Source organism: Culicoides brevitarsis, chromosome 3 (genome assembly GCF_036172545.1).
Source record: "Culicoides brevitarsis isolate CSIRO-B50_1 chromosome 3, AGI_CSIRO_Cbre_v1, whole genome shotgun sequence".
Taxonomy (NCBI): Eukaryota; Metazoa; Arthropoda; class Insecta; order Diptera; family Ceratopogonidae; genus Culicoides; species Culicoides brevitarsis.
Genome location: NC_087087.1, coordinates 9,677,674 through 9,701,633, shown reverse-complemented (window position 1 = coordinate 9,701,633; position 23,960 = coordinate 9,677,674). Strand labels below are relative to the sequence as shown.

The 23,960-nt window shown below is 24.7% G+C and overlaps 1 protein-coding gene across 5 annotated transcripts in view; it reads right to left on the bottom strand.

Annotated features, from left to right (window-relative positions):
* LOC134835986 (polypyrimidine tract-binding protein 1) overlaps positions 1–23,960 on the bottom strand; it is a 191,255-nt gene that overhangs the window by 104,880 nt on the left and 62,415 nt on the right. For all 5 annotated transcript variants that reach the window (XM_063851066.1, XM_063851067.1, XM_063851070.1 and 2 more), the window contains one exon: positions 15,707–15,802. In XM_063851066.1, coding sequence (XP_063707136.1) covers positions 15,707–15,802 — 96 coding nt within the window. The remainder of the gene's footprint in view (positions 1–15,706; positions 15,803–23,960) is intronic.

Genomic DNA, 23,960 nt, shown 5'->3' with positions numbered 1-23,960 from the left:
TTATTTTTTATTAAGAAAATTTTTTTTATTTCTTTTTAATTAAAAATTAAATATTTTTTTAAAAATTATTGAGGAATGTAATATATATTTCATTATTATTAATAAGTGTTAAGTTATTTATTTTATGAAAATATGCTTTTTTTTAACAATTATTGATATTATTTTAAACATTATTGTAATATAAATTTATATAAATAATTTTAATTTTGTAAAAAATATAATAATAATATATTAAATAATAATAATCATATATTAAATTTTATCAATTTCGAAAAAAAATCAAATCAATAAAAAAATAATAAAATTTTGATTTATATTAATTTTTTAATTATAAAAATTATAATATAGAAAATTTTTTAATTTAATTTTAATTTTTTTTTATGTTTTTAATAATAAAATATTTAATTAAATTAAATAAAATTTATAACTTTTTTAAAAATTAAATTTTCATGTAAAAAAAATGTTTTAGTTTATAAAAATTTTTTATAATTTAGTATAAAAAATAAAAATTTTGTAATTCAACTTATAAAAATAAAATACTATTTTATTTAAAAAATAATTATTTGAACTATAAAAAATATATATTAAAATCTTAGGATTAAAATTATATCAAAATAAATAAATAAAAATTATAAAATTATTTATTTAGTGAGAATTTATTATTTTTTAATATATTTGAATAAAAAAATAACTTAAAACTTTTCACTTTTACACTTTTCCGATAAATACAAAAAATACCAAAATATCACACACACTCAATTTAGATAAATTCTCTTTTTTTTTTCAAAGAAGCAGATTGATCTTTACATATTCGCTTTCATGGGATTTCGTTTCGGTAATATCCCTGTGACACATGAACATTATGTAATTTCAACTCAATTTCTGGAAGATTTACTCCGTATTTAGTATATGTAATGTAGCATGGTGTGCAAAAGTAAGGAGTTAATACCTACCTGCTTAAATAATGTTTAAAGGATTTACTTTCTTCTTCGCATTAGATAAACACACACAACCATGTCATTATACACACATTGAGCACAAAAGACGGCTTCTTGTGCTGCTTCTTCTTCTTCCGCATATATTGGTAATGTTGTAATAATAATAATAGAATAAATGAATTGAAAGGGGATTGTTATTGAAGACGTCTGATTTATCTCTCGCTTTTTTGTGTTTTTTTTTTTGAGGATCTGATTTTTTAATCATTTAAAGCTGAGCAATTTGTCGTGTGGAATTAAAGTTAGATTTAAATACGCGACAGAAATTGCGATGCAATAAATTTAATTCGATTCCGATAGAAAAATTTACCCTGAAGCTGCGTCTCATTATTATTATTTTTTTTTTTAGAAATAATTTACTGTCACCCACATTTTATTTTCTTTAATGCGTTTTAAATGTAATTTTTAAAGAAATTTGATATTTTGCTCGTTTTTTGTCATTTTCATAAAATTTTATTTAAATAATTTAATTATTTTTTTTTATTTTTAAATTAATTTTTAAAAAATTATTAAATGACCAAAAAATTATTAATTTAAAAAAAAATTTTAAAAAAAATTAAATTAAAATTAAATATTTTTTAAAATTTGAAATAAATTAAATTTATTTTTTTTAAATTAAATAAAATAATTGAAGAATTTTTCTCAATAAAATTAAAATTATTTTTTTTTAATTTAAAAATTAAAATTTTAAAAAATTATTTTTAAAAAATATTTAAAAAATTTAAAAAAATTAAAAAAAATATTAAAAAATAATTTGTAAATTATTAATTTATTTAATTTAGAATGAATAAAAAATATTATTAAAAATTAAAATAATAAACTTTAATTGAAATTTAAATAAAAAAAAAATAAAATAAAAATATTTTAAAATTATCACAAATAATCATTCAAAAAGCGCTTTAATTCCTATTAAAAATTTTTAATTTATTTTTTCTAGATTTTCCTCCAATCTACGATAATGATATAATGCTCGAGGTTCCCTTTTATCATCGCAATCATCATAGAGAAGAAGAAGAAAAAAAAAACTCTAGACCATCTAAATTGAAATCTTAAATTATTCAAAAGGTGCAAAAATTGCACCGCACAAAACTACCGGACAAAAGCAAAGCGGATTACTTTTAATCTGACGCATGTCCAATAAATGTCTAATAACCGTTCTCGACGAAACATGTGTTTAATTTTCACTTGAAACACAATGGGTCCCGCAAAACGAGGTGAATTGAACTGACGAGTGCACAAAATTGATGCTGAGAGAGAAAAAAAGCGTGCTGCCAGTCAAGTCGCCTTTTGTTTATTTACACATTTCATCGGTTCTATTGCCGCTGCTTATGCTTGGTCGATACGTTTTTAGTCATCGTATTTTTTTTTTGTTCTTTTGTCCGAGTATCTCTTTTTTTCTCCCGTATTGATAGCGAATGAATGTGTGTGTGAATTTTTTCAGGTTACGGAAAAGAAAATTCAACATGACATGCTAAATCCCTTTCTGGTCATATTTGTATTACAAAATTTTTGTTGTTCTCGTTGTTCGTTTTTCTTTGTTCGAAATGTTAGATGAAAATTTCTCCGCATGGGGTTGCTTTTCGTAAAAATTCTGAACATAGCTTTTACAGGAATTTTACCCCAACTTGAAACATTTTTTTAACCATATTTCGAGGAAAAATGCGGTAATAATATAGGATTGTTTGTCCGTCTGTACAAAATGCATTTAAAAATTTTAAATTGTGCATTGGGGCAAAAAATTTTAATATCCTCTGTTTCTAAAATTTTAATTTTTAAGCATTTTGAAAATTTTCTTATATTTTTTTGCCCAATGCACATTTTTCTCTCATATTTCTTAAAGCTTGTTTTTTTCAAGCTTTAAAACCTAATTCAAATTTTAAATTAAACTCCAATGTTTGTTTTTTTTCATTTTGATCCCAATGCACATTTTGTTAATTAAACAAATTTTTTTTAGCCCAGTGAACATTCTTTTATTAATTAAGCCCTATGCAAATTTTTTCTCATATTTATTAATTTTTTAACCTCATCCCAATGGGTATTTTGTTAAACTGAGCTCAATTCATATTTTAAATTTAAGCCCAGTGCACATTTTTTTTTATTTTTTTTTACCCAGCGAAAAATTTTAACTCAGATTTTTTTTATTTTCAGCCCAATGCACATTTTTTTTCTTATAATTATTCAAATTTTACGATCTCATCCCAATGCACATTTTGTTAAATTGGGCCTAATTTTATTTTAAATTTAAGCCCATTGCACATTTTTAATTTTTTTTACTCAGCGAACATTTTTGACTTAGATTTTTTTTTTGTATGTTCATCCCAGTTAACATTTTTTTAAATTTTCAGCCCAGCTTACATTTTTTTTCATTTTTTATCTCAAAAAAAAATTGAAAAGTCGATATTTTTATTTGTTTTTCTCCATAAACGACAACTTTCTAAAAAATTTTTTTTTACAATTTCAGTTCAATTCGAGAAAAAAATTCAATGCATCACACCTAGAAGCTTTTTCAATTGAAAAATGTGCGCACAGAGAGAAAACATTCAAATCGGGAATGAAATGCAATTTCTGTGCTGTATAGTTCAACATTTTCCGTGTCTGATGAATTTTTTATGATTAATATTTTGTCGTTCAAATGTTGCTTGCTATTTATTTCCTGTGAAAAATTACACCATCACAAGAGATACAAAACTAAGCTGGGCGAGCAAAAAAAAATTGTTTAGAACTGAAACGACGACGACCATTGTGAACATTTTTTTTCTGCAGCTCACAGACTAAAAAAGGATTATTGCTGTACATTCATTAAAAAGAAACGTCTTGATGACCTGAAAACACGGCGACGGCTTGAAAACCATATTACGCTCATTAGGAGTAATTGTTGTAATGAAAAATGATATTTTTTTCCGTAAATTCTTTTTTTTTTGTGCGATTGCGACATTAGGCACGAGGAAAAAATGTCACAGGTCGTCGTTATAGATTAAATAATTTCGAAATATGAATCAGTCAGGCGTTGTGTCGCTAATGAGCCATCAGCCGGATCATTAAATGCGATGATCATTAAATTTTTTGATTTTGACGTCAACAAATCAGTAGGACAACAATGCAGGAGAACAAAAACTCAACAAAACTCATTAGCACGAAAAAATAAAAGGGCATTGTTCAAAATCTTTGGCTTTGTCACCTGATGGAATGCGTGAAGGGATGAAACGGTAATATGTAGGTTTTTAGTCGAAATTCTATAAAAAGATAATAAAAATAGATATTTTGGAAGAAATGTGAAAGAATTACAAATTACGAGACATTTAAGCACTTTTTGACTTTTTTCTTCAATTTTTAATGATTTTTTAAATTTTTTTTAGATTTTATTTAATTTTTTAAAATTATATTTAATTTTTTTAAACTAAATTTATGTGAATTTTTTCAAAATAATTATTGATAATTTAATTTAATTATTAATTAAAGCTCAAATAATTCAAAAAAAAAATAATCAGTTCGACTTTTAAAAATTTTTTTTATGCTTGATTTTTTTTTTTGAAAATTTTATGAAACTTAATTTAAAAAAATTTAAATTTATAAAATGATTTAAATTAAAATAAATTTAATATTATTTATTATTCATTTTGAAAATCATAAAAATTATTTTTAAAAAATGAAGATTAAACTTTTTAATTAATTTAAAAAACTTTAATAAAATTTTTTTAAGAAATGATTAAAAATTTTTTAATAATTAATAATTAATTATTTTATATAATTTTTTACGAATTAACAAATTTAATTTAATTTTTTTTTAATATTTTATTCAATTTTTAACTATTTTTATTTTATTTTAATTTTGTAATAAATTTATGAATTTTTAAAATAAATAAAAAAAAAATAAAATTGAAAATCATAAAACTTTTAATAATTTTCTTTTTGTTATTTCGAAGATTTTTTTCTAATTATATTGAAGAAAAGTATTTAAAAAAATAAAAATAATTTTTAAAAAAATAATTTTTTATTAATTTAGTATTTTTAATCAATTTAAAGTTATTAAAATTAAATAAATAATTTTTAAAATAAATTTAAAATAAATTAAAAATTAATTTTAACTAAAATTTTTAAACTTTCTTATTTTTTTTAAATTTTTTTTTTTAATAATAAAATTAATTTTTTAAAATTTTTTAAATAATAAAATTTATTGTAAGAAATCTTCAAATAAAAAAAAAAAATTAACAGAAAGACGACAAAACGAGCAAAAAATCAATTTTTCCTCACAAAAATCTCTTCAAATTACATAAAAAAAACGTCACAAAGTTATGTAACATAATGATTTCCTGATAATTTTTTTTTGTTTCTCTTCTAATGACGAAATTTTTGTTTCCCTCATGCTCATCATGTTTCCGGTCACTCACTGCCCGACTCGTTGTAAAAACGGATAATTAAGATTTAGCAAGGGACTCGCATCATTGTTGAATCAATCATGGAATATTTCCTGTCTGCACGTCAACTTGGTCATTCGTAACATTGCAAATTTTCGCATTTACGAGACGAACAAACCAAACATCGCCCAGTATTTGTATAAAGATGTCATCAATCTGCAGCCAGTTCATAAACTCGTCATCATAACTATTTTATGATGATATTTAAAGCTGTAATTCCCTTAATAGTCAAAACACACAAACGACGACGACGAGCAAAAGACAAATCTGTGTGTAAATAAACTGTAACTAACCACACATAGTAAATTCTTGCAATTTGATCTGATGCACAGTTATTCATTGATCGAATATGTGAGTGGCTGTCGTTTAAATTCAATGACTCTGACGAAAGATTTGCATAAGCTTTTCATCTTGTCATGTCTTATTCTTCTCTCTCTCTCTCTCCGCTCGGCATGTAACTGAATAACAGTTGTTCATCATCATCTTCGTCGCAAATAAATTTTGTATGATTAGTCGAGAAATGTTTGTCTGTGCGTTCGATTAGATTAGAATAAACAAACAAAAGTGCATGGCGGTATGCGGAGAATGAGGTGTGCAAAAAGAGATGACGAGAAAGCAGAGCCAAAGTCAACAAGTAATGTGCAAAAGTTGTTAAAACGTGAAGAAATGAGGTGAAGTTTTATTGATTTTCTGTTTCTAAATTTGAAGCTTTAATCGGATTTTAATGAATTTTTTGTTTAAAATTAAATTAATTACATTTAAAAAATTAATTGATTTTTTTTAAATTAATTTACAAACTTTTATACTTTTTGAACAAGAAAAAAATCTAATAAAAACTAAAAAATAATAATTTTTAATATTTTTGAAGATATTTATGCAAAAAAGAAAATTAATTAAAAATTAATTTAAATAAAAAAATATTTAAAATTATTTAAAAATTAATAAAATATTAAAATAAAATAAATAAAAAATTGTTGTTGTTGTTTTTGTAATAATTTTTAAATAAAATTTACGATGAACATATTGCGATTTTTGGAAGTTCGTTTAATATATTTTTTTACTTTTTTTACGAACAAAACATATAATTTTCTTTATGTAAATTTAATTTAAAATTACTGAAAATTATTTAAAAAAAAATTACAAAAAAATATTTTGAAAAAAAAGAAAAAATTCTGTAATAAAAGTTATAAAAAATCGAGAAAAATTTTAAATCGAGAAAAAAAATTTATATTCTTAAAATTCTGAATTATTTTTTTAAATTTGTATCAAAAGTGGCAATTTTTCATACTTTTTTCTCAATTTATAAAGTTTTCTTTCAAAAATTAATTTTTAAGGCTAAAAATTTTTAATAAAATAAATGAATAAATATTTTTTTTTTAAATTAAAATAAAAATCCAAATTTTTTTTTTTTATTTTAAATTATTTTATTTTTTAGATTATTTTAAATTATTTTAGTAGAAATTTAATAATTAATTTTTATTTTAAAATTTTTTTATTTTTTTAATCTTTCAACTTTTTTGATTAATTTTTTTCTCTTAAAATCACATGAAAATATTTTTAATCATAACTTCAATTAAAAAAAATAATTTATTTTTTTAATAATTAATTTTTTTTTATTAAGAGAAAAAAATTTGAGAAATAAAATACATATTTTGAGATTTTAATAAATATGTTAATATGTTTCATTAAAAGAATAAAAATTAATTAATTAAATAATATTTTAAAAAATTTAATATTTTTATAATTTTAATAAAATTTTCTTCAAAAAGTTTTCATTTCCTGTCAAAAATTTCCTAAAAACGAAAACTTCCTTTTGAAAAAACCCTTTTTTCCTGTCAAAAACTTCCCCGAAATTCCCCCTCATGAGACGAAAAAAATTCACTTTGACGCAAAAACTTTGATAAAGTTATCACCTTTAACACAAAATGACACCTCGAACCAATAGTTGGGGAGCAAAAAAAGAAAAATTCTCATAATAAATACATCTAAGTAAGTGACTCCAATATATAATTCGACAAAGTTCGACATTTATTGAAAAAGTTCTGATGACAAATATGACAAGCACACGTTCAGCAAAAAAAAAAAGTAGAAATATATGATAATTTTTTTTTTGCACAATTTTTCATCAAGGAAAGAAAAAATTTTTAGCAGAACCCTCATCTCGCACCGAAAATTGTGACATAATATTTATACGAGTTATGAAATGATGAGTCTATAAACAATTTATAATGCAAACATTTATTCAACGTTCTCGTGTGTCTTCAAAGGTGACGCATTTCCATATTGCCAAGCGGGAAAGGAGAAACAGACGTCACATCAATAATAATAGGTATGAATAAAAAAATAAAAAAAAAGGAAGAAAAAGTCACTTAAATATGTTGTAGACAATAATGTTGCGGAATAAATTCAACGCAAAGTGTCATAAAAAGCGACGAAATGTGTGGTTTTGCCATTTTTTGTCTTTTTTTTCGTCGTACGATAAGAAGATGATTGTTTATTTTTTCTATCGTTTCCGTGTCAGAAAACAGATCAAAATCAATTTTTATGCGTGTTTGTTTTATTTTTTGTGTCATTTTAATAAAAAAAAAAATGATAAAAGGGAACATCCATCAATATTTCCATCGATTCATTACGTGAAAAATTCCCCGAACGAAAGACAGAAAAATAAATAAATCGTTCTTTTATTCAAATTAAATTCATTCACTTGTCTTGCAATTTTTTTTTGCCATCAAAAATCGGGAGCAATGTGTCGCACAAACAATAAAAAATATTTTATGATGCGATTGATATTATTGATGATGAATATCATTACCCAACATCGATTTTGATTGTCATCAAGAGACAGAGAAAGAGAGCGAAAGACAAAAAGTGAGTTTTTTTATTATTATTTGATTGATAACTCAAGGCAACAGGGGGTAATGACAATTTTTTCGTATGTAATGGCACCCAAAAAAAAAAAACGTCATGTCAATATTTGCAAAAAAAAAAATAAAATTATAAATATTTACATTGATTGCCAGTATTTTTGATTTTTTTTTTATTAACGTCATGATGAGAAGATGATGATGTGACGAGAGATAATTGGCCCCTTGGTACGAAAGGAGATGTTTGTTGATTTATTGTGAGTTTTTTTTTGTGGCTTACCTAGAAATAGAAAAGAAAATGAATTAAAATTAATTTTATTTTATTTAAATTATTATTTCGTGAATTAAAATAAAATATTTTTAAACAAAAGAAATAATTAAAAAATTTAATTATAAAATAAAAATTAATTAAAAATAAAATTACGTGTTTAAATAAAATTTCAAAAATATAAGGAAAAAATATCAAAAAGTAAAAATACTTTAATATATAAATTTTCTAATAAATTAAAAAAAAATTGGAAGAATTTTTGAAAAATAAAAATAATGAGAAAAATATAAATTAAAAAAAAAAATAAATAAATAATTATTTTAAATATTTTAAGAGATTAAACAAAAATAATAAAAAAATAAAGAAAATCAAATTTAAAAAAAAAAAATAAAGAAATTTTTAAGAAAAATAAAACACTTGAAAATTTTCTAATTTTTATTTAAAATTTTTTAAGTAAGAATTTAAAAAACTGAAATAATTTTTAATAATTATAATTAATATTTTTATTATTTTTTTTATTAGAATTAAAAAATAAAAATTTTACAAAGTAAAAATTTTAAAATAAGAAGAACTTTAGAAATAAATTTTAAATATTGTCAAATATTTTAATAAAAATAAAATTGCTAAAAAATAGTAAATTAAAAAAAAAAAAAATTTGAAAAATAAAAGAATTTGAAAAAAATTAAAAAGTTGAACAAATTTCAATAAAAATTCAAAAAAATATTAATAAAATTTAATAAAAATATTAAAAAAAATTTAAATTAATAAATATTAAATTATTAATATTAAAATATTAATAAATAAAATTTTTAAATAATTTTTTAAATATTTTAAATAAAAAAATAAAATAAAAAGAAAATTAGAATTTAAATAAGAATTAATATTATTCTATTATTTATAATAAAAATAAATAAGAATTTAATGAAATTGATTTAAATAAAAAATTTTGAGTGATATTAAAAATATATATAAAATTAAAAATATTCAAAAAAAAATGTTTAGAAACTCAACGTGAAAATTAAAAAAAAAGTTTTAAGTGAATTTTAACAAATAGCACTAATAATATCATAGAAATTGCTTTTAATCAAACTTTTTTTTCTCTTTTTTATGTTTTGTTTTTTTTTACAAAAAAAAAACACCTGAACTGAATTGTTTCTTGTCCACTCTTCTCCTGCTGAAATCGAGGGACAGAACAAGAAGGGAAAATTTAATTTAAAATTATTTCCCAATGGGATGTCTAATTTTCCTGCATCTGCACTTTTAATGCATCTTATTGTGTTGCAAGTTTTTATTGTTTCCTTTTTTCTTCCATAGAAAATAAACTTTTTTTTTCTTACATGAAGACTTTGACAAAAGAAGCCATTTCTCTATTTAGTGTCCAATAATCTCGCTCATCCCGAGTTTTTTTTTTCGTGTGGATTTTGCTTCCCTAAAGTGATTGCACGAGTAAATTGCGCAACAAGCAAGCAACAAAAGATAATATCATTACATGAATTTTCCCTTTATTGCGATTGCCGAGCCACGTCGCTTCAAGTACTCATAAAATTACGGGCGAGATACAATCATGACCTCATATTTTCCTTCATTTTATTAGCCATTTATTTTTAGTCGAGCGAGCGTCGTTGCATGACCGAACCGAGGATGCAACAATTGTGTTGCGCCTCATATCCGTCTGTGCAGCGCAAAGTATGTGAAAAGTTATCGCATTTATCATGGAAATTGCACAGCACACACGGAGTCAAAAGAGAGACATTTGAGCGAACGGAGCGAACGAACGAACATGCAGGTAATAGTTTAACAACTTAATGAAGATATATTTGAGGTACTTTGGAGTTGAAAGGTTGAGACAAAAACTTAAATTTAATGAAATAATCAAGGAAATGTGGCATTAAATGGGAGTTTTTAATTAAAAGTTGACATTTTTATTTATTTTAGGGATTTTAATGTTCCAAAAAATGTTTTTTATTTATTTATTTGATATAAATTTAATTAAAAAATTAGAAGTTTAAATATTTTTTTTTATTCTGAATTCATACTTAAATTTCACCCAATCAAAAATTCAATATTTTGAATAAAAAAAAAATAAATTTTAATTTTTATTTTAAAATTTGATTTTTTTTATTTTTTATTTCATTAGATAAAAATTAAAAATTTATGAAAATAAAAAATTTAAAAAATTTCGTTAATGAAAAATATTTTATAAATTATTTTAAGTAGACTTATTTATCGAAAAAAAAATAAAGGTATGTTTTTTTTTATTAATATTTAAATTAATTATTTAACCGTTAGAATTAAATTCTAAATTTTATTTTAAAAAATTCAAATTATTAAAAAAAATTAATTTAATTCAAAAAAAAAAAAAAATTTCCAATTCCTTATCATTTTATTATTTAAGATTAAAAATTTTAACAGTTTTTAGTTTGTTTTCGGCAATTTTTTTCAATAAAAAAGAAATAAAAAAAACTTGAAACAAAATTCACGTAAAACCAAAAACTTTTCCAAAAAAATCATTTGTTTTTCCAATGTTTTAATACTTTAATATCCTTTTAACAACATTTTATTTTCCTTAGAAGAAAAAATATTTGTCCAGCACGTTTTTTTGTGCTCTGTCGGGTGCCTTGCCTTCGCCACAAAATAACACATGTAACTCCACACATTTAAACAAACAAGAAAATATTTTGATTGGGTTGATTTGTTTTGATAATCAGCTGAACGACCAGACATTTTGACAACACGTAAATATTTGTGAATCGGAAGGACATCAATGTAAATCCGATAAAAGCGTCGACAAAAAAGGGATTTTAAGGAGATAGTAAATTAAATCCGAATTAGCTGATAACGCGAATGGGGTGCAGTTCTGTTTATTTTTCACTTGAAAAAAAAATTCTCATGCATCGAGGAAGTAGAAAGAGAGAGAGAAAAAAGCCAAAATCCAATATTAAAACTTTTTTCCCAATTTTTTTCGGGTCCGCATGTATAAACATTGAAATAAAACACAAATATGCATACGAGCCCTTTGGCAGTTTTTGCTTGGAGTTTGCTCGATTCTCGTCATTATTTTACGTATGCAGAAAAAAAAACAAAATTTTATGCTGAGGACAGGTATGCGGTTCGTTCGTCGAGCACAGAGTCGTCGGATCTAGAAAAAAATTGGGTTTATCGAAGGAAAAATTTAATAAAACTTTTTATCGTTACATTAAATCGCTTCGAGGAATGTGTGTCATGTGGATTTTTTTTTTTTTTTTTTGACAAAATTGCTCGTTTGTCATAGAAAATTCGTGGAAAAAACGAGTTTTCAATAAATGTTTTGATAACATCAACGAAACAATAATAATAAAATAATAATCAACCAAAATAGTGAAAACGGGGGAAAAATTCGCGGGATGAGATGAAATTTTAATAAAAAAAAAAACGAGAGTTTTGGCAAAAGACTAATTATGTTTGTTTTTCATGTGGCTTTGCCGAGATATTTGAAGACGCGCGCAAAAGGCACAAAGGAATGCTATTTAAAATATGAAAAGCACAAAGTGGAAAAATTATGTCGGGAATGATGACAGTTGTATTTCAATTATGTCGTTTCATGTTGACGGTCTTTTTTTTATTTTGGTGGTTGGAAAATGATGGAAAATTTACCAGACGCTTGCTTCCCATGAGCAAAATTTTTGTTATGAGATTTTCATGGATTCTGGCTATTTATTTTTCGTGAATTTAAGGTACCTACTAACATTTTTAAAACAGAATTACTAAAAAAAATTTCTTAAAATTAAAAGAAAATTATTTTTTTGGGTTTATATAATGACTTTCTGTAGAGTGTAAGAGACCTAGTTTAATAATTTTTATCAAAATTTTAATAATTTTTTTTTTTTTATCAAAATAAAGTTTTAAAGTAAACTTTTTTAAAATAATTAATAAATTATTTTAAATTAAATTAAAAATTCTAAAATAATAAATCAAATTTTAATAAAGAATTTTTTAACTGTAAAAATTAAATTTTTCGCAGTCAGAAATTAAGAAAAATAAAATTGTCCAATAGATGTCGCTTTTAAAAATGAATTTAATAAAACTATGAAAAAATTCATTGAAAAGTTTCAAAAAAATTTTTTTAGAAATAATTGTAAATTAAGTATTTTAATTGGATTCAAAATTTAGCAAAAAAAAAATTTAAATAAATTTGTACAAAATTTACACAAGATGGCGCTTTTAGACATAAGACTTAATATAATCTCTTATATAATATTTTTAATTAAATTTAAATTTTTAAAAATCAAAATTAAAAAAAAAAAAATTGAAAATTTATTTTTTAAAATTATATTTAAATTCAAACGAATATTTTTTAAATAAAATAAAATAAATAAATAAAAAATATTAACTGAATTAATTTTTTATATATTTATTTTTTTTGTTCAGAAATCGATAAACTGAACCAATTTTCAATTTAATTAAATGTATTTCCAATAAATATTTTTTTTTATTATTCACAAATTAATGTCTTGTAAAAAATTCCCTCAAAGTCTAACAAAATCCGTTATTCCCGGAATTTTTTAATCCATTAAATTTTTATTGTCTATTTTTTTGTGTTCATCAAAAATTGTTAGTATCGCGTCGTAACTTGTGATTCATAAAAAAAAACGCAAATATTTTGATTAAATTTCTATTTTTTAATAAATTTAACATTTTTTTCTTTTTAGACGAAACAAGTAAAAAAAAAATGAATCACAACAAAAAAGAGACAGAGAAAAAAAAAATCACTCAAAATTCGCTTTTAACGAAGAATTTCATTAGTTTTATGACGGGACCACCATCAGCAGTTAAATACATCAACAAGTGACATTGAATGTTGCCAATGATTGCTCCTCATTACCCGATGATGTGATGGTAATTTAGTGCGACGAGCATGGAATGTTTTCGGGCAAAAGCAAAAAAAAAAATGTAAAAGGGATGCAAATAAATGTGTCTGTTCATCACTTGATGGGCCATTTAGGAGAGATTATGGAGTGCTCGGTCGATTTCTTCTTGTTTTCATGCTCGTTCGTGTCATAGTAGAGAGAAAAAGTACAAAAGAGGGACTTGCGATAAAGGAAAGATAAGGCACAGTTAATGAGTAAGTGACTTGATCGTCGCGTCATTTCTGTCGAAATGAATGAAGCACGTGTTCAGCATAGAGAGAGACGACGAAGAACGTCTGTAATAATAAAAAGCATTTTGACTCCAAAATTTATGTAAATTATGTGGCCGTCTCTGTCGTCGTAAATGGATGGAACATGTTTGTAAAAAGGAATGATTAGTGGTGCGGTGTCATTAACCTGTTAATATTCTTGCTTTGATTATAAAATTTCAAGTGTTTCGAGACGAAATCATCTCGACTTTGAACAACCATAAGACTTTCAAGATTTAACTTGATGGTGGTTGGTTTCAGGTAAACTTTACTTTTTTACCGCATTTCAAACGAATTTCGAAGAAAAAAAATGCTTTTTTATAATGATGAGGTCTTCTGCTAAGAAATAGTTTGACAAAACTTCAATTTAAGTCATGAGGAGTATTAAATTGTGAAACGAGGAGTACAAAAATGTGAAATATTTTGACGGAAACCTCATGTGACATAAAAGTTTTAAGGTTTCCGTCAAAATTTCAATAACTTACATTTTTGTACTCCTCATTTCACAATTTTATACTCCTCATAGTTCAAATTGTAGTTTTGTCAAATTATTTTTTAACAGAAGACTTTTTCATCATGAAAAAAGCATTTTTTTCTTTGAAATTCTTTCGAAATGATGTAAAAAAGTACAGTTTTTGAACCCAAAGGTTTTGAAAATTATTTATGAGACTTGAGGAGTACGAAATTGTGAAGAGGAGTTTCAAGGCGCTAAAAGTAAGTAAATCTGTTTAAAATGACCTTTTTCAGTAAACATCAATTCCAATTAATCCAAACCAAGCAATATTTAACAAGTTTAATATAAAATAGAACAAAAATGTTAAAAAATATTTTTGAGGAGTACGAAAATGTGAAATTTGTAAAACAATCAGCATTGAAATGCGATCTTATTGTTCGTTCCATCCTAACATAGAATCTCATTCTCCTTTCATTTTTGTGTCCATTGAGTTGTAACGAGTTGAAAACTTTTTCCCACTCCCAACGTCAAACAAACAGAAGGACAAACATCGTATATCGAGCGATATCATAGTTTATAATAGGATCATAAAAACTTATTTATTACCATCTTTCAATGGTAAATTTATTTCTTCTTTCAACTTTCTCTCTCCGTTTTTCTTTCCTCAAAAAGCCGAGGCATGAAACCCTTTTGTTTTTCTTCCTTTCAAATTCCAATAAATTATTACGACATCGAGAAGACATAAAATTACATTAACCAAAAGCAAGCCACTTTTAATAGATTTTCGACATGAACTTTGGTTCATTAACGTCCAAACATCCAACAGTTTTTGGCAAAAGTAATCCTTAATACTAAATAATAACAAAAACCAAATCTCTGAAGACTCTTTTATTTATGGGCAAAATATAAATTGTGGCTTCCTCTGTTCCGGAGCAAGAGTCTGATTTTTCCGGCACGCAGTATTATTTTGAACATAATTCAATTAAAATGTCCTTTTGTGATGATTTATATTGAAGTTGGAGTCAAAATTTTATAGTTTTCGGTATTTTAAGGGATTTGTGAATTTTTATTGATGATTTGGTAAACTCAATAAATTAATTTTGAATTTAAATTTTTTTATTTTTAAAATTATAAATAATAAAATTAAAATTTATTAAATTAAATAAATTTAATTTTAATTAATTTAAAAAATTTTTATTTTTAATTTTATTATTTTTAATTTATTTTTAAAATTGTAAAAAATAAAATTAAATTAAAATTTATTAATTTAATTTTTTTTTTTAAATTTAATAAAAATAATTTTTTTTTAATTAAATTAAATATAACTTAATTTTATTTTTTTATTTATTAAATTTATTTATTTTATTAATTTTTAAAATTCATTAATAATTTTAAATTTATTAAAAATTTCAATATCAAAAATTTTCAGCTCAAAAAATTGATGAAAAGGCATTTCATGGAAAAAAATTCTAATTTTCCCTCAAAACCGCATTGTTAAAAGCAATTTCCATCATATTCACATCAAAAATTGATCTACGAAATAATAGAAACTCACCTTGACTCCAAGATGAATTGGAGGATAATCGGCGTGTAATGCTGTCAACGGTACTGGTATTGGTAAAGGGAGGGTACAAGACATCATGGCCTCTACCTGTAACGACAAAAAAAAATGAAAAATTGAAAGGATTGAAAAAAAAAATCATATTTTGTGCCACGATGTCGAGGAAAATGGAAAAAGGATCATCCCCAAAACGAAATATTTTATGATAGATTTTCAATCAAGGCAGCTGCGGTGAATGGATAGAGCCAGATAGTTGATGCATCAATTTTCCTGCCTAAGCTCTCTATACACAAACTCGATAGTTTTTTTTTTGTTCGGAGAAGCCAGCTTAATATTTTCTTGCCAACATGGAATTTCATCATTTTTTTCCGAAAAATTCACTTCACTTCATTATCCCTCATTTTTTTTTTGCATTTGAACACTTGAGGTGTTTCGAACGCCGAGCTCGTAACAAGAACAACAAAATCCCCGTTAATTAAATTTCCAAAACAAAAGCAAATCACTTTATGGCGCGGTTGCCTTACTTTTACGGCAGCGGCAAACAAAACAAGCAAAAACATTCTTTCAAAGTATTTCAACACTTCAATCTTGCACAGTTTCATCTTCGGCGTAAGTGAAAAAAAGTAGCAAAATAAAAATTTTATAATCAAAAGGAGAATAACAACGCAAAAAAAAAACGATAGAAAAAAAGTTAAACAAGAGGAGTGTTGAGAAAGATTGAACATTATTAGATGGAAAAAGAAGGAAAAAAAAGTAAAAGAAAAATTGAATTTTCTTTTGTTATTCTTTCGTTCGCACTCCATGAATAATGTACTAACATTAGTTCGTTGCAGGTAGACGATTTTTTTGTGCTAAATGAAAATTGAAGGAAAAAAATTAAATGACACACAAAACGACTCTGATGCAACAAAAAGAATACTTGAGAAAAAACTTATGGTGAAAATCTTGCTTCAACACTTTTAACTGTCAATTCAATGATTTAATCACGACTGATGGATCGCAACATCTGGCAATTTTCAATTTGGCGACGATAAATTTAATGACATCCAATTAACCTTTTGAATGTTCTTTCTATTTCTTTTTTTCAGAATATTAGACCCGTACAAGGATCCGATGACATTTCGACTTTGACGGCGAATGAACGATTTTTAAGAAGAGAAGACAAGAAAAATGAAAGGGAACTGAACTCAAGTCTCGAAGTTTAATTCTTGGTATAAATCTTGTGTATTACTTGCGGCGGATTTTAAACAATTACATCGTTCTTACCATAAAAAATTGTTAAAAAAATATTTATAAGAGGAACACTTGAGATTTTTGTTCTCATAAGAGTTGAATTTCTACTCTATGGGATGAAATGAGGTAAGTTTTACTTTTAATAGAACTTATTAAGAATTTTAATTTAGTTTTTATCTTTTACAGAAATAATTTCAGTATTATTTGAATTCATTAAGAAGACAAATTTTGAGTTTATGACTTAAGGATGAACCATAACTTTATTTGAAAAGTAAGAAATTTGATTAAATGAAACCAGATAGCGGGAAATTGTCTTTAAATGGAAAATCGCAACAAAATGAACCTAAATTGGTCAAGTGAACTACCCTGAAATTTTTTAAGATGAACTTTTGAAAGCAGCTAAAATGAAGACTAACTTAACCGTTATGGCTAAAAAAATCTATGACTACAAAAAAAAAATGAAAAAGTTTCTATGGAATATTTAAACCTACGAGGAAATGAAAATCACCTCTAATAAATGAAGAAGATGAAAAAATTGAAAAAAATAATTTAAATCAAATTTCGATGGTAATGGCTCACTAAGTAATTAAAGTCAACTGAAACAATTAAAATCGAAAATTGCGATTATTCGTAAAATTATAATCGATCATTACTTTTACTTAAAAGTGTATCAAAAACTATATGGATGTAAATGAAGTAAAAATGCAACTAAACGATTCTTCCAATAGAACATTAACTTGAGTATCCATATTCCAAAGACAATGGAGTCATAGATCTGATTTATCGACATGGTTTGATGTGAAAGTCTTAAACCAGCTTATGAATTCATTTTAATTGATTTTCAGAAGTTTCTGTGTGTTAAAGGTTTTTGACTTGCAAAATGTCCAGCTGACAGCAAATTGTTCTTTTTTAATCTAACATACATCAGGAAAAGACGTAGATAATTAAAATTACTTAATTTTACTTAAGAAAATGCTTTTTATCAATTAAGTTTAGTAATTTTTTGTAATTCTTTGTGAATAAGAAAATAAGATTTTCTGTCTTTTTCTAAACCACTAATTTTTTAGCTTTCATGTTTTCAAATTAAACACTTTCATCTCGCAGGGCATACCGCATTGCACGAAAGACCAGAACAGGTTTAAGTCCCTTTTATGTTATTTTAATTCACAAAAGCTTATGAAATAACCAAAGTCAATGAAAAACCATCAATTCCATGACTTATTACTTTGTTTACATGAAAGAACATTTTTTTCACATTTTTTTTAAACATACATACTACAAAAATCCGATTAAAAGCTGTCAGTCCACTCCACACTCATATTCATTCGATTTTAACAAATTTGCGCAAAAAAAAATATTTTACCGGCGTCCTAATAACTTTTTTATTACACAAAATTCCATACTTTACTTAAGTCTCATAAATACTCACGTTATACACACACAAGAAACTTGAAAATAACTTGTATGAATACGAAGAGTTAAAATTCCTCTTTTACCATATTATTCGTCGTGGAACGAACACAAAGACATATACGCGAGAAACGCCTTGCCATTGACCGCGGTTCAGAGTCAGGTTGTCAAGTTCGTTTGTTCGTTGTTGTTGTTTTGTTATTATTTGTATGTTTATCATTATTAGCGTTTGTATTAACATTTAAATTGACGACGAATACCACGGACTGGAGACTGGAATGTCTTACACTCACACTCATGAAAAATTAAAGGTAATTGTATTTGTGTTGAGTAAGAGAAAAAAAATAAATAAATCAGCGTTAATTTATAAAAATAATATGAGTAAAAAGAGAAAAGAACAAAAACTCGCAAAGAGGAAGAGAAAACAAAAAGTTATTCAGCAATTTCTTGTGAATTGATTTATTTCTTCTTAACTCTTTTTTTGATGATCATGTGTTTGTGTAAAATAAATTGATTCAACAGGTTGAGGTTCTAAAAATTTTCTTACATCATGTGAACCACGTGTTTTTCCTTCAAAAAAATCTTTAAAAATTTGTTGAACAAAAAACTTTTTTTTTTGCATTAAATCAAGATTTTTAATGCAAAATTTTTTTTTTTTGTTAAACAAAAATTTTAAAAAGAATTTCTGGGTCACATTTTTTTTTACGTAAATTTTTTTCACAAATTTTTCTATAAAACAAAATAAATCAGAATTTGGCACAAATTCCGTAACAGAAAAAAATTCATTCAAGGGCAATTTCATGTAGAAGAATACACATCACAAAAAGGGTCAACGTCCTATTTATTTTTATTGAAATAAATACTTGTTGAAGGCTTGGTTGTTGTAATACCACCACATGTCTCCGTATCGGGTAAGTAGAAATCAAACAAAGAATCATAGACGACCAATAGACGCAAGAAACCGGACCTAACTCATTCTAGACATGAACGTGGTTTAATGACTGCCAGCCACCAAACCAGCCAAAGTAATCGAGAGAGAGCGAAAGAGAATTAATGAAAACCAGTTGAATTAAATTCTAATCGATACGAAAAAAAACGAACAATTTATTCAAATGTCTTCAACCACGAAAGATAAATACTGCTCTGCTACAAACTTAAGAAGAAACGACGACAAAGTGTGAGAAAAATGAACCAAATCATGCAAATTGACTTTCAATATTTTCTCATCAAATATCACAAAATGATGTACGTTCATTCATTGATGATTCGTTCTCCTCCTCTTCGGTTCGATTCTCCCCTTCCATGTCGCAGCGACACAACAATATGCTTGTCGTCATCAATATCATCATCATCGTTGCCACTAAGATGTTTGTTCGGTCGGTTATACTATACACTTGCCTTGCTTTTGTTGCTTTGGAATATCATTCGTGCGACATCTGTTATAAAAATCATGTAACGAAAATATTTTTTTCTTTTGTGCGGTGTTTGGTCGTTACTTTGCTTGCTTGGGGAATATTCAATGGGAAATTTTGTGGTAATGTGAGTGAGTAAAATATTTTTTTTTTTATTAAAATTAATTAAATTTTTAATTTATTTAAATTAGGATTCGGACTCATGAAATATTTTCATAAATTTTTTTTAGAAATTTTTGAGTTTGTAAAAAATTCTTTAAAAAATTATCATTTAATTTTTCAAGGGTCTTAAAAATATAGATATAAAAAATTTTAAATTAATTTGACCTTTTCAGAGGTCCTAATAAGTCTTTGAACAGAATTTTAATCTTAAACCTTTTAATTTTTTTAAAAACAAATTTTAAAACCTTCTTAAAAAAATTTTCGTTTAAAGTTCTTAAATACTTTCGTTCAAATTTGAAATTCTCAGGGGTCCTAAGAACCTCTTAATAAAAAACTTAAGCAATTTTTTGATATAAAAATATTTTTAACAAAAAAACAGAAGTTTTAGAGGTCTTACAAAGCTTATTTTTAAAAAAATTCAAAAATGGATTAATGAGGTCTCAATAGGGTCTGAAGTATGTTTTGATAAAATTCGAACTTTTTAGAGGTCTATAATAGATTTTTGAACAAAATTGAAACTTCTTAAGGATCTTAAGTTCATTTTTTAATAAATATAAATTTTTAAAGGGTTTAAAAGAGCTTTAGGGGTCCTAAAAATACCCTTTAAGCAAAAATTTGAGCTCGATTTAGAAATTTTATTAAAACTTTTTGGGGTCATAAGAAATTTTTTGATTAAATATGAATTTTCGAATGGGTCCAAGAGAATTGTTGATGAAATTAGGGGTCTTAAAATTTATTTTTGAACAAAATTTAAACTCATGAAGGAATTTTAAAGAAATTTTTGATACAAAAATGAACTTTTAGACTTTTTATCAAAATTTTAACCTTTAACGAATCATGGAATCATGAAATCTCTGCAAAGTAACATAAACAAAAAACTGCTAACTCCATAAATCCCTTTTATTTATTTATCCAAATTTTAATCTTCTTCTCATTCTTATAAACAACACTCATCACTGCATAACTCTTTTTTTGTTTTGTTTAATTATTCATGCGTATAAACAATCGATTAAAAATCTCTGGCAAATAAATTCTCGCAAGAAATTCTGAGAAAAAAATTCAAGACAAAACAATTTTTTTTTCTAGTTTCCTCAGAATCGAATTTCATCTGAGTCAAAACTGCTCATAAATGTCATTTTGGCACCAATGAACTAAACAATAGTTTTACGAATAAAATTTTATTGTTCAAACGCTTCATTCACTCTGCAAAAAAACATCAAAGAAAGCAATAAAATTTTCTCTCGACAAATCTCCGGGAATTAGCAACAGATTTTCTTGTCGAAAAATGACGAGATGCGAGATAATAATTATTATCTCTCAAGCAACATTCAAATGACAAATTAATTATAAATAATTCCCTTGCGCGATGGAAACAGAGCATTATCATCATCATCATAATTTTTCTATCAAAACTTTTATTTTCTGAGCTCGCAATCTGCTGTCCGTCATTTACATAACTTTTAATAGCATGTCCATGTTACATCATTAAAATATTGTTATAACTTTTCTTCTGCGTCTTCGGCATGTTTGTTTGTCTGGTGCGTTATCGCGCAAAGTACAGACAAATTGTTTCCCTTTTTTTATTTTTTAAATCGCCGAAACACGCACCGCTTGGATATAATGATAAACGGTTGTCAATCTAACTTATCTAAGAAAACACTTTTCTTTTCATTATCTTAATTTGCGAGTTTCATTTTCGCATAAAAATTCCCCGATTTCCACTACTGTTGGGGAGAGAAGTTCGCTGCTGCATGTTTTGAAAGAAGTAGAGGGAAAAACGTGATGATGACGATGATAAGACAGAGCAAAGAGAAAATATGTTAAAAGTTGTCGTTTTTATAGCGCATTTCAATTTTTTAGTTAAAATTCAATTTGTTAAGTAATAGAATTTTTAAAATGTGCATTGGGAAGTTATTTAAAAATGTGGTTTGGGTTAAAATTTTTTGAAAATGAATTTTTAAGAAAATTTTTTAAATGTTAACTGGGCAAAAATGTATAAAAATCTAATATTGCAACTTTTTCAAATTTTTTATGTTCAAAATGTGCACTGGGCAAAAGCTTTAGAATGAGTTATGACTCACCAAAAGATTAACAATTTTTTTAAAATTTACGATGGTTTTTTTTTTGTTAAATTTGAAAATTTTTTGACTTCCCTTTATTGGTAGAAAATTTTCAAAAATGTGCATTGGGTAAAAAAATTTTAAAATAAATGTTAAGGAGAATTTTTGAAATGCCAATTGGGTCAAAATCTTTTAAAATTTAACATTGGTATTTTTTTTATATTCGAAATGTGCACTGGGTAGAAGCTTAAAAATGTGAAATAAGCCTAAATATTGATAATTTTTTTTAAAATTTGTATTGGGTTTTTTGTAGAAAAATTTTTGGAGTTCCTCTAACTGTAGAAAATTTTTAAAATGTTCACTGGGCCAAAAGCTTAAATGTAAACTGGGTCAAACATTTCACATTCATATTCAAAAATTTCATCCCAGTGAACATTTCAAAAAATTTTCTACCATTAAAGGGACGCCAATTTCTTACCAATACCGCATTTTTTCTTCGAAATGCGGTAAAAAAGGTGAAGAGAGAAAAAAGATGGAAAGAAAATAATAATATTTAATTTAAAACGTCATAATATTAAAACGAAATGGTTTTTCTCATCTGTTTTTCGTTGTTTTGCCCGCGACAAACAACATAAAAAAATAATTTTGAAAGGTAAAAAAGCAAGTTAGTCATTCATTCACATATTTTCGACTGTCTCCATACTCGCTGTCTTACGCTCATTAGTCATGTTGTTGTCTAAGACACGAAAAAAACATAAAAAAGCGAAATTCTATTAAAATGGGTCTCTTTACTACTATCAAAATTATGCAAAAAAGATATTAATTTCACTTAGGCAAATATTTTCTTTATATTCGTCTGTCAAAAAATACAAAAAAAAAATGTAATTTCACTGAAAATAAAAAATTGTCTTTTTCTCCCGAGACTGCGTTCAAATTCAAATCCAAATCCACTTTTCTGTTATGATATCATTAGTAAAGGAAATATAAAATAATAAACTTTTTAACAGAAAATGAAATTTTGGGGGCCTCAAGATAAACAAAACATTTTAAAAAGTAATTTAAGTATGAAAAACTCTTTTTGCCTGCCTAAGTGATGCCTTTTTCGTTGCCGAATCGTGAATGAAGAAGAAGAGGGTTTGTCGAAAAAAAAAAGATTTCCAAAAAAATAAAATGAATTGAGAGCATCAACTTAATATTCTAAAAGAGTTTTTAATCTGTCTAGATTGTTGTTGTTCTTGCTCCATTTTCGTTCGATTTTTTTTTTGCTTTCCAATAAACTATTGGATTTTCTATTAAATTTTCCTTTTTTTGCAATTTTAGGAGCAAGAAATATAATAACTTTTTAAAATCCTATTTTACGCCCTTTACGGTATGTATGGGAAATGTACAAGACAAGGGCATGGAAGAGAAGACGAAAAAAGCTTAAATGCCATTTTCCATTTACTCGGTCTTCTTGTCTTTTGCAATTCCTTGTATTATATTGTATCTCGAGATATTTTTAGTTTTTATTTTAGAGAAATTTGCTCTTATATAATAGTTTTTATTGTATTATTAAAATGTTGTTACCATTACTTGGATTTTAGTTCTTGTTTTCTGTGCTACTGTGTTTGTATTATCTCTTTTGTTGTTTTTTGTTTAAAATTTGGAACAGAGATGTAATAAATGTGAGTCAATGAATTTAAAGTTATAAAAAAATTAAAATATTTTTAAAAAATATATTTTAAAATATTAAAAAAAAAATTAAAAAAAAATATTTTTAAAATAAATTTCTAAAAAAAAATTAAAAATATTTTTTAAGCTCAATTTTTTATTTTTTTAATTTTTAATAAATTAAAAATTTAAAAATATTAAAATTTTGACTATTTTTTTGTAAATTAATTTATAATTCTTAAAAAAAATAAAAAAACAAATTTTTTTTTTAATTTTAATTATAATTATATTTTTATTTAAATAAAATTTATTAAATTAATT